The 12,116-nt window shown below is 38.4% G+C and overlaps 2 protein-coding genes across 5 annotated transcripts; both read left to right on the forward strand.

Annotated features, from left to right (window-relative positions):
* The first annotated feature begins 617 nt into the window (after positions 1 to 617).
* LOC105055222 (probable galacturonosyltransferase 3) lies at positions 618 to 8,659 on the forward strand. Of its 4 annotated transcripts, XR_012136030.1 has the most exons (10): positions 618 to 867; positions 2,681 to 2,760; positions 3,335 to 3,395; positions 4,380 to 4,439; positions 4,509 to 4,646; positions 5,281 to 5,394; positions 5,484 to 5,818; positions 5,905 to 6,850; positions 7,133 to 7,332; positions 8,122 to 8,291. XR_012136030.1 is itself a non-coding variant. In XM_019854076.3 (9 exons), exons 1-9 carry the CDS (start codon positions 802 to 804, stop codon positions 8,119 to 8,121), a joined length of 1,845 nt encoding a protein of 614 aa, XP_019709635.1. In that variant the 5' UTR covers positions 618 to 801; the 3' UTR covers positions 8,122 to 8,659. The 4 variants fall into 4 exon arrangements, 3 of the variants coding, with proteins under 3 accessions (XP_019709635.1, XP_010935288.1, XP_029123454.1); XM_019854076.3 differs by lacking the exon at positions 7,133 to 7,332 and having other exon boundaries at positions 8,077 to 8,659; XM_010936986.4 differs by lacking the exon at positions 7,133 to 7,332 and having other exon boundaries at positions 619 to 867; positions 8,122 to 8,659.
* Positions 8,660 to 8,774: 115 nt separating this feature from the next.
* Positions 8,775 to 12,112, forward strand: LOC105055337 (pentatricopeptide repeat-containing protein At2g17210). Its single transcript, XM_073247093.1, has 2 exons — positions 8,775 to 8,887; positions 8,985 to 12,112. The coding sequence occupies exon 2, from the start codon at positions 9,119 to 9,121 to the stop codon at positions 11,351 to 11,353; it is 2,235 nt and encodes a 744-aa protein (XP_073103194.1). The 5' UTR covers positions 8,775 to 8,887; positions 8,985 to 9,118; the 3' UTR covers positions 11,354 to 12,112.
* The last annotated feature ends 4 nt before the right edge of the window (positions 12,113 to 12,116 follow it).

Genomic DNA, 12,116 nt, shown 5'->3' on the forward strand with positions numbered 1-12,116 from the left:
TGAATGATCCAATGATGGACTCGTACGAAGGAAGGTGAATCCTTCTTTAACATACAAGTTCAATCAGTAGCTATAGTCCGGTAGGGTCAACATGTAACCAAAGTTGATTGAAAAGAAATGTTAATTCAATTACAAGTTGGATTGAGTCACATTTAGAGACTTGGACCATTCAATACGACTTGAATACATATAACAAGACTACCAACTTGACCAAACACTCAAGTAAAATTGGCATGAGCTTCTCTACAACAACTCAATCCAAAACCAAAACTCACTCACATATAGGGTAGAGCACTAAATGAAATCTAATCAAGACATCATCCAATCCTATCCGAAAATATTGTATTTGCAGTTGACATATTTATAGCCTAAGATGGGTTAAGGTTTTGGTTGTCAAAATCTTTCTTGGATTAGGGTATAAATTTTGCTAGTCAAGTCGACACAATGCACTTTCGAACCTAGGAGCACCTTAGCTTGGGCCTAAAAAAGACTGATGATCCCGGACTTGGAAGTAATCAGAAAGAAGAAAAGCCGGCAAACCAATAAGAAAAGTCGGCAAACCAAATGATAAACAATAAAGTCGGCAACAGATGTGCCGTAGTTGGGGCCTCGTGTCATCACGCGCAAAGCCGAGGAGCCCAGGAACAGCATCCAAGAGAGAGGCGAGACGGGAGGAAACGGGAGGAACTACTACTCGACGCCAAACCAAGCACCTCTTCCCATTTCCCGCGATCTCTTCCTCCTCGAATCCCTCTCTCTCTTCTTCGGTTCTAAATTCTAATCCTTCTTCGCGCTGTGGTCATGGAGTTGTTTTCCTCCCGAAACGTCCTTGGAGGTGGCCTTCAACTAATCATCGCCTTCTTCCTTGTTAGTGGCCCCTCTCTTCTGCTCGCATAGCAAGCTTCAATCGATTCTTTGCACCCGTATTTCTCGTCTAATTTTTCTTCGTCGAAGATCGCTTTTACTTCTTGAATTATCTCAGCCGTTCTTTTTGAATTGATATGTGAATATATTGCCAGAAGCCGGACCGATCTGGGATCCACAGCTGCACTTTAATGAATCTGATTTTGTTTTTTTTTTTTTTTTTTTTCTCTTGCTTTTTAACTGTGTAATTTTGGGGTTTGAATAGATTTAGAAGTAAAAACGATGCAAAGATGTGTTTTTTTTCTCTTTATATTTTTCATGTAGATCGTTTTCTAGAATTTTTATTTTTGTTAAATCGTGTATGCTGGGCCAGTGCTAAAGATTCTGATCATGGTTCAGTAGGTTTAGTGATATTTGAACAGCTACATATTTGAATGCTCCAAATCCTCGCTGTAACCCTAGATGGTTGGGAGAGGGTTTTGGTGAATATGCATCACAGGGGAGTTGATAATTTTGTCGTAAATGTAGCGTAGGCACTTGTAACTGATCCTCAGTTCACACCGTAGTGCAACTCTTGTGGATGATCGATAAAGTAGTTGGGCTGAAGGAACTAGATGGGATTTTGGAAAGTTAACAAATACTGATAGACATAATTAGTGAACAATTAGAAGTTACCAAATATAGTTGTACGAGTTGGTATCATACATAAAAAGGGGTAGGAGATGGAAGGTTCAGGATTTCCTTTTTTAGGAGGTCAAAATTGTTGCTGTGTGCATCATTATCCTATGCGATCTCTTCAGTTGCCATTTATTTCTTTCACTTGAAATGATATGTGGAAGCCATAATATTTTTATATTACAATGGCCTCGCGGATTAGGTCATCTTGAATCTAAACCTGAACAAGTTCCTGATTTCCCATGTCAAAGCTTGGTTTTATGGAGCAAAATGTGTGGTGCTTTTTATATGTTTATAGATCAAATGCCTCTAGCCCGGCCCAACTATTAGCCATCTCAAAATGCTTTTTTTTTTTCCCTATTATTTAGATTAGGTGTTTTTTTTTAAAAAAAAATTGGAATTGTTATATATCCATTAATTCGGATCAAAGTGTCATAGAAATGTTATTGCTAAGTATTCAAATGACTGCCTTACTAAGAGTAACTTAATTTAATACATATCTAGTACAGATTTTCCATTGTACTGTTGCCCATTTTGTTCTTGATAGATATGGGCATGTTATAACTTTTTCTTCTCGGCATAAATTATGCTAGCAGTATCATCTGTCAGAAATGTTGCAGCCTTATAGGTCTATATGCTATATTTCTATTCTTGCTAGTACTGGTTTAGTTGGTTCAGCATGTCTTGGAATTATTTTACTGGGTTCATCATTCCATATAAGCAACCTACCTTTCTATAATGTGCCAGAAGTACCATATCTTCAGTTCAACTTATCTGATACAATCTAGATGAGTTCTTCAAATAGTTCTCATCCATTATTTCTGAATTTGATGCAACATTCTGACAAAAATTTTATGAACTCTGAGTATACTTGTTCTGTGTGTTCCTTTCTCTAAATAGCTACTATTTTTATGGAAGCATTCTTGTTGTTTCTTCTTCCTTTTTTGTTACATGATCTATGAGTATACTGGCTTTGTGAGTTCCTTTCTTGAAATAGAGACTATTTTTATGGGAGCATTTTTGCTGTTTCTTCTTCCATTTTTTTTACTTTATCTTGGACGCTTCACAACTTTAGTCAAACTTAGTTATTTCATCAAATTTGTGGTTGCCTTTTATTCTACCTTGCTTCATGATTTTGCAGGCCATGATCCTTGTTCCCTCAGTCAGATCAGAAGTATCATCGGATACAGTTCCCTTTAAGCGGTCCTCTATTTTACCAAAGTAAGATAAAGAGTTATTATCTTTGCTAAAGCACCATCTCTTCAAAATCCTCAACCAATCTGAGGTTGCATTCATGGCCATCATTACAAGTAGTCAGCTTATCTCTACTTCAATTTTTTTTTTTTTCATTTTCATCTAACATGGAGCTCTATTTAAATTTGGTTATTCACCTCTATCCAGTTTGCATATCACTACTTAAAGTTAATGAATTTATTATTTTTATATTGACTTTGGATTTCAATTTTGTTGTTCTAGATGGACTATGCATTATTATCCCCTGCCGCCTTTCTTTTTAAGCTACGAATTGTGCATGTTGTTGCTTGGACACTCCCTACAAAGTGTCTAGTTTTGTCGCACAATTTTAACTACTATCATTAATTCCTCTTAGTTCAACTAACGGTAGTCTGAATTGGCACTTTGGATGTGTCTTGCAGGTCTCATTAAACTAATTTTTCTGCTTTAAACTTTCAATCGGATCTGTATGCATTAGCTTTCTTTGGCGATTATTAAGTTTTATTTTATCATTTACTTGTTAACTTCACTTCAAGCTGAGAGTTCTTGGTGTCTATTCCAGCCAAAGAGATGCCAAAGGATATAGGCGTCTGCAAGCTTGTCAGAACTGCCGGAATGAACAGGTGTTGCAATTTTCCCGTGATTCCTTTTCTTTAAACACATCTATGTTTTGGTTTGCTTTTCCGTTTTATTTCTTTTTGCTATTTGGATAATTTTCAGTAGTTTACATTATAAACATTGACTTTTTTCATGTTGTCGTCTATTATCCTGGTGATCTTTTAAATGCTAAACATTAGTTTGTCTAGGTCACATTTGTTCTTTAAGAACATTCTCTTTGTGTGTGTGTGTGTACACATATACATATCAAATACAAAGTGGGACATGTGAACTATGATGATTGAAACTGTGGCTAGCCAATTACCATGCTCTTCTGATCTACACCTGATGGATGTTGTTAGTGCTTTTCCTTGTATCAGAATTCTTTTGAATTTCAAAATCTGGTTATGCCATGCCCGTTCTTATTGTCAGATATTCTCTTTCAATCTGAGCTGCAAGAATGAGCTGGTATCCATGTTTAAAACATTAAATACTCTAATATATGCGATTTTTTCCACCAAATGTTCAGGATATTTCAATTTTGCCTGAAGCAAAATTGCTTTCCGTACTTTCTCAATATTATCAAATAACATCATTATTGTTGCTTGAAATTTACCAAAGGAAAAAACTCATTATTTAATGATAGAAGTTTGATGAGTATAGATCTTGGAACCTATTGCTGCTAATATATTTAAGAAGAGATTCCCTAAAAGCCTGCACCCAATTTAGCATGTTCTTCACCTATGCACAACTGTAATTTAGTGTCATAATAATTCATTCCTCTGTTGAAATTATATGGAATCATCCAAGCTGAAATATGAGACATGCACTGCCACCCAAAAAAAAAAAAATCTGCAAGAACAAAGTCGATGGTAGAGGTATATTGTTGATTATTTCTGGATTCACAGAAGAATATTTGATCTGTTCAAGTGCAGATGTTATCCTTTGGATATTAGTTCTTACTGCTTTACCTTATCTTACTCGGCAATGGCTTTATGTTGACTTTACAGGAACATGGTTTCAGGACGGGCAGTTTGGCTGGGCAACTTGACTCCCGTGAACTAGATGGGGTAACTGAAATACATCTTCTTCATCCAAGCAAACTGTTCAATCTATTTATCCCATTCTATTTTTTACAGGGTGTTGATATAACTGTAACATACATAGATTTTTTGGGTAAACTTCAAACATTCAAGGTCAACTCAAGAAACCTGTCTTCTTCGTGGGTGTGGGAGAGTTCTTTTGGTGCAAACCACACACAAGCGATGGTTGTGCTGGTACTCTTTTTACCTCTTCAGTGCTGCTTGTCACAGGATTAATCGTGTATTTGGATTTGTGAGATTTTTTTTTTTTTAAATTTTTGAGAAAATATTTTCAGTTATGTAAGCCAGAAGTTCTTTAAAACTGTGTGAAACTCATTCAAAGGATTGTGTTTCAATTTGGCTTTTTGGCTTGTACTCTGCATTAGAGATGACTGCAGTTCTGAACAACAAATCTTTCAGTCCTCACACTTTTCTTGGTCTAGGTGAATCTTGAAGGCTTTCCTCCTTCGTTATGTGAGCTTAAATTTCTGAAACCTAAAAGATAGATCACCTACTGAGTTTTTGGATTTCATGTCAGGCCCCTCTTGTGACCAAAAATATGTTGGCCTAGAAGTTGGCAGATGCCAAGTGAAGTATTAAAACATTTTCAATTTTTTTTTTTTTTAATATCTTTGTACCATACCTATATAAATTGGATCAAGGTATAGAGGAGAGCTGAAAAAAGAAACCCTTCATCTTAGAATCATGGTAGTCAACTTTTTTAGTATTCTCACTTCTATCCTCAACTTGCTTCGGTTTTGTGAGCATTCATAATTTGTTCTGGATTTTTTCTGACTGCTTCATATTTATTTCTTCTATGAACTGCCAGAGGCGAGAAGGGTCATCTCAAAAAATTGTGAGTGGGATACAGGACAATGCTCAACCTTCTACCGATCAAAATCAACAAACTGCCCCTATTAGCCCAATGAAGCTTAAACGGCAGGTAAACATCCGGTCATTCCCAATTTTGATTTAGTTTTATTGTTTCTTGGTAAAGGTATAAGTTGTCTTCCCCCATCTCTCACCTTGCAGCAATTACGACAGAAAAGAAAGGAAATGCGAACTCAAGAGCTAATTAACATGAGCAAAGAAACTGAACTAGAGATGCAAAGAGCAGCCATTGAACGTACAAAGCAGTTTAATAACATAGTCCGGGGAAAATACAGCATATGGAGGAAGGAATATAACAACCCTCACTCAGATTCCACTTTGAAACTATTGAAAGATCAGATTATCATGGCCAAGGTGTATGCTGGCATTGCCCGTTCCAGGAATGTATTTGATCTTTATGATTCTTTGATGAGACACATCAAAGATAGCCGACAAGCTATTGGAGATGCAAATTCGGATACTGAACTGCATGAAAGGTACTTCTTCCACTCATTTTTGTTGTCATATTATTGTTTACAAATCACTCAGTTATAATGCTGGAAATTTGTCTCTTATCATCCAGTGCTCTTGAACGAGCAAAAGCAATGGGCCATGCTTTATCTGTGGCAAGGGACATGCTACTTGACACTGATGTAGTGGCAAGAAAGTTACGGACCATGGTCCAGTCTGCAGATGAAAGCATAAATGCTGTGAAGAAACATAACGCATTCTTAGTCCAGCATGCTGCAAAGACTATCCCTAAACCGCTCCACTGCCTACCTTTACAGCTAACAACCGATTACTTCTTGCACAACTATACCAGCAAAGAACTAGCAGACAAGAACAAGCTTGAGGATCCTTTCCTCTATCACTATGCTATATTCTCTGATAATGTTCTTGCAACAGCTGTAGTTGTCAATTCTACTGTGATACATGCCAAAGAGCCAGAAAAACATGTATTTCATATAGTTACAGACAGGTTGAATTATGCTGCTATGAGAATGTGGTTCATTGTCCATCCTCCTGCACCTGCGGCAATTAATGTGGAGAACATTGATGATTTCAAGTGGCTTAACTCTTCTTACTGTTCAGTTCTTCGTCAACTTGAGTCAGCCAGGATTAAAGAATACTACTTTAAAGCAAATCATCCATCATCTCTTTCTGTTGGGAATGAAAATATCAAATATAGGAATCCCAAGTATCTTTCTATGCTTAACCATCTAAGGTTCTACATGCCAGAAGTGTACCCAAAGCTTGATAAGATACTTTTTCTTGATGATGACATTGTTGTTCAAAAGGATCTGACACCGCTCTGGTCTATAGATTTGAAGGGGATGGTGAATGGTGCAGTTGAGACATGCAAAGAGAGCTTTCATAGGTTTGATACTTACCTCAATTTCTCGCATCCCAAAATCTCCGAAAATTTTGATCCACAGGCTTGTGGATGGGCATTTGGAATGAACATCTTTGACTTGAAGGAATGGAAGAAGCGAAATATCACTGGAATATATCATTATTGGCAAGACTTGGTAAGAAAAAAACAATTGTTGTTATTTTCTATTCACTACATTTCCGATATGACTTCTATATTCATGACAATAACAATTACCTAAATCTATCACTTGTTCAATTTTATATATAGTATACCGGATATTTTATCTTTGTATAATATCGATCTGTCTATGTTCAATTCTATATATATAATAACAATTGTAACTTTCTGAAATTTATTTACTTCAAAATTTTCATTGTAGAACAACCATATTCAATTACTAAGAAATTTGGTGCAATTGTTGGACACCACTGTGCAGTTACTGGGCAGAATTCAATTCCTGGGACTTTGTTTGCATGGAATTTGGGAAGTGAAATATATTCTACTAGTTGATGGATGTGTTGCTAGGTGATGGGTGATGGGGACGAGTGCTGAATATTATGAAGAAAGTTGTCATTTTTGTTATGAAGAAAGTTGTCAACTCCATGCATTTTTTCCTTGAGACTGCATATTTTTCTGGTGTGTCATATAGCTTTTTGTTCCTTCTATTTCCTTTTTTTTTCTCCTGGGTGCATGTGTGGGGGTTGTTGCACTACAAAGTCCTCTTCAAAATTAGTTCATGTTTCAGAAGTTTAAAGCTTTGAGATTCTGCACGTCTGTTGTGTAAATTGCATTGTAGGTGGTGGCATATATTGTTTCTTTTCCCTTGATAACCAGGCAAGACTACATGTATAATCCTAGAAAGTTATCATTGTAGTTTTGATCTAATTGCAATCATGCTTTCTTGGGGAAATTCTGTATCGTTTTTTCGAAATTCTCTACCGTCATATCTTGAACAAATGACATGTTGGCTATATTCATGCCAGCATATGCTCATGCCTGAGGGCTTGTTTGGATGTGTGAAGAAAATTGCTTCTTGGAGAGGCATAAAAGAGAATCTGAAGGGGTTTGGGAAGTCCGTTGATCTCCATATATCAGAAGGGGTGGGGGAAGAGGCATGGAAGAAGTTGAAGGGATTTGGTGATTTCTATTAAAAATGGGAATTGGGGAATTGATGGACTTCCTGATCCTTCCAGCTTATCTTTCTATGCCTGTTAAGATACAGGTTCTCACTTCACTTGGCAGAACAAAGGAATAGCCGGTTCATGCATTGGAGCAGACGCTAAAGTTTAATTTTATTGTTCCATGAATATCTGATGTGATTGACATGGGTACAGCATGCTTGTGCAATGTTATATCTAACATACCTTCTCTTTTATTCAGTTCGTTGACAGGGATTTTTCCCCTTTTTCTCCCTCATCTCTGTAGAATGAAGACAGGAAACTCTGGAAGCTTGGGTCTCTGCCACCAGGTTTGATAACATTTTACAATCTGACATATCCATTAGAACGGAGTTGGCATGTGCTCGGACTCGGCTATGATCCTGCTGTAAATACTTCAGAGATTGAGAATGCAGCTGTCATTCACTACAATGGCAACTACAAGCCATGGCTGGATCTTGCTTTTACCAAGTACAATTCATACTGGTCCAAGTTTGTAAAGTTTGACAATCCGTACATTCAGAGCTGCTATATGGACTGATGAAATTAAACCAACTGATAACATTTTCTTGGATTGATTTATTCATATTCTTTTCAGAGAGCAAGTTCGCCTCTGTTGAGCAGTTTGATCTGGTAGAACTGCAGGTCTCTTGAAACACATGCTTACAATTTTGTATTAAATTAACTTGGCACAATCGTGTTACCTGCAGTAAATCCTGATTCCTGTCTCATAATGTTTGTATTTACATGAGGACATTTCTCGATCCAATATATTTTCAAGCTCATAATTTTGCTTGTTCGGTTAACCTACGTGCTCTCTAAATTACAAGATATTTTTGCATAATTTCTGTTTGCCAAGAGGGTAGGAGAAGCTTCAGAGTGTGAAGGAGAGGATTGCGAGGGTGAACTCTGAGGGGGTATCTGCCTCTCTGGTGGCCATTTTAGCAAAGTTTGAACGTTTCGATCCGTATGTTTAAATCTCGATTGCAGGAAGTCTTATTGTGATCTGTCTACAGACCTGAGCTCTGACCCAGGTGAGGCTGGGCTGGTGCATGAATAGGATAGATGGTGGGAAATAGTTTATTCCAATTCTAATTAATTAAAAGAAAATGGTGGGGTATTTGATGACAGTATTGTACGCAAACAATCTCCATGCGGCGGACTTACACCAGAACAAGCCCATTTAATTTCTCTGAGAGAGTTTTTGCATGGATCTGCGGAGGCTCATGTGAAACATTTTTTCGAACATCAATTCGACATCTTGAATGCGTATTTCACTTGGCACAACCCTCCTTTCCTGCCCAAAACTTGTTAACAGAGATCTTCTTCTCAGAGAATCTGCATCCAGGAAGCAATGGCAAGATGTTCTTCTTCATTACCACAAGATAAAAAGAGCTGCTCTGCCACCACACCCAGATATCGTCCCTCCCATCTTCAAAGCCTGTGCAATCCTTCAGTCCGTAAAAGAGGGGATCTCGATTCATGCCGATGTGATCAAAATGGGCTTCGAGTCCTACACTTCCATCAGCAATACCATCATGAGCTTTTACATCAAATGCGGCATGACGAATTCGGCGATGAGTCTCTTCGACGACATGATGAACAAAGATTCGGTTTCGTGGAATGTGATTATCCATGGGTTTCTGAGTCAGGGTGATTTCGAAGCTGGATTGAGTTTGTTTAATCGAGCAAAAGTTTCAAACTTTGAACCAAATGTGTCCACATTGGTGCTTGTAACTCAGGCTTGTTGGAAACTGGACGCTATTGAACAAGGTTGGAATGTTCATGGGATTGTTGTAAAGAATGGGTTTTCGAATGATGTTGCAGTCCAGAACTCGATGCTTTGTATGTATGCGAAGTGTCGAGATTTGGAGTGTGCAAGGAGGTTGTTTGATGAAATGACTGAAAGAGATGTGATTTCTTGGAGTGCATTGATCAGTGGTTATGCACAGAGTGGGGAACCTGCAGGTGCGCTGCAGCTGTTTCAAGAGATGTCTAATGAGGGTACTGTTGATATCGATGGGCTTGCTGTGCTTAGTGTTCTTCAAGCTTGTGGTGGTGTTGGGGATATCAAGCAGGGGAGGTCCATCCATGGTCATTTGATTTGTAGAGGTTTCGAAGCTGACCTATTTGTAGGGAATTCTCTTGTTGATATGTATTCAAAGTGCCATGATATGGATTCTGCCACTATGGCCTTCAACTTGATGCCTCAGAAAAATACTGTGTCATGGAATAGCATTTTAGCTGGATTTGTTCATAATGAAAAATATATGCAAGCATGGTTACTGTTTGATTCAATGAGAAGGACTGGGTTTGAGAGTGATGAGGTGACTCTGGTGACACTGTTGCAGTTATGCAAGAAACTTGGTTGGGCATTCTGGTGCAAATGCATCCATGCCATGGTCATCAGGAGACAGTTTGCATCAAATGAATTGCTATTGAATTATTTATTAGATGCTTATGCTAAGTGTGATCTCATGGAACTTGCATTGAAGTTGTTCAGACGAATGAAGAAGCTTAATGTCATATCATGGAGTGTGATAATGGCAGGCTTGGCACACTGTGGCAAGCCTGATGAAGCAGTTGCCTTCTTCAGTGAGATGCAGCTGGCAGGAGAAAAGCCCAATTCAGTAACCATCCTGAGTCTTTTTGAAGCTTGTGCAGTTTCAGCAGAACTGAAGCTTTCGAAATGTGCTCATGGTGTGGCAATCAGGAACCGTTTAGTAGATGTCTTGGTGGTTGATACCAGTCTTCTTGACATGTATGCAAAGTGTGGGGACTTGAATGCCTCAAAAAAGGTGTTTCAGAGGATGCCTGTGAGAAGTGTGTCATCATGGAATGCAATGATAGGGGCACTGGGAATGAATGGTCGTGCCTGTGAAGCCGTTGCTACTCTTCATGAGATGGAATCAGACAATGTGAAGCCTAATGGAGTTACCATGCTTGCAGTGTTATCAGCATGCAGTCATGGTGGTTTAGTGGAGGAGGGCTTCTCTTGTTTCCAGCGGATGTTGCGAGATCCATTACTCCAGCCAAGCTTGGAGCACTACTCGTGTGTGGTTGACATGTTGGGAAGAGCTGGAGATCTCGAAGGTGCATTGGAGGTAATCAAGAGTATTCCAGATGGACTTGAAGCTGGTCCTGCTGCGTGGGGTGCTCTGCTAAGTGCTTGCAGAAGCCATGGGAATTATGAGCTTGGGCGATGGGCAGCCTCTCAGGTCCTTGAGTTGGAGCCTTTTAATTCAGCAGGATATCTGCTGGCTTCAAGCATGTATGCAAAGGGTGGGTCCATCAATCACTCAGCAAAGATAAGATCATTGATGAAGGAGAAAGGAGTGAGGATTATGAGTGGTTACAGCATGCTTCATATAGGCCAAAAGGCTCACAAGTTTGTGTCCTGGGATGGGTCTCACCCTCAGTCTAAAGAGATTTATTCCATGGTTGAGCTTCTCCACAGTCATCTGAAGTGGACTGAGAAGCATGATTGCCTAATTACATAGAAGAATTTTTGTCATTCATCATTTATTTTTATTTTTTTGGTTAAAAATTTTGCTGGTGGTAGACACTGGTCGTGGCCTGGTAATTCCTTTTGGGCCAAAGAACTGTAAATTGGAGTTGGAGAGCTTTGTCATGAAGTGCTGCATTCAATGTTAGTCAGGTACCAACCAGTTTAGTTCCTTCTTTGAAGCGGTGGGGGCATGAAAATTGCTGGGCTAAAACAGAATTTTATGATGAAGGTTGAAAACAGCTATGGTCTGGCTTTCAATAGTAATAAATAATCCACGTTACTCGATGAAGACAGCATAAGGAGTATGCAGTTGTTTGACAACCGACCATTACACATGTTTTTGGCTGAAGTCTTTATAGTTGAATTACCTGAATGGTTGCTGCAATTGTGAAAACAGAGACTCAAGGTGACTGCTGCTTGATGTCAAGCATTATTGAGGAAGATTGTAGTTGTAGGGGATCTTTGTATAAAGAAATGTAATTCCATTTTTTATGTCAAAAATTGTAATCCAATTGGCTGTCAATTGTGAACTATATATTCTCCAGCCAAACCCACAGCTTTTGCTTCCAAAATTAGTTAAAAAATGAAGATTTTATTACACTGCGCTGGACTTCAAGCAGCAACATATGTATCTTTTATCAGGGCAAAAGAAAAAAACTCAAATGCCTTAAATTATCATATCATATGCAGCAAAAGATCTCAAAAACAAAACCTAAACAGTGTTGATAGTCAAATAGAGCCCTCTCAACAGTGGT

This window comes from Elaeis guineensis, chromosome 12, assembly GCF_000442705.2.
Source record: "Elaeis guineensis isolate ETL-2024a chromosome 12, EG11, whole genome shotgun sequence".
NCBI classification, from domain to species: Eukaryota; Viridiplantae; Streptophyta; class Magnoliopsida; order Arecales; family Arecaceae; genus Elaeis; species Elaeis guineensis.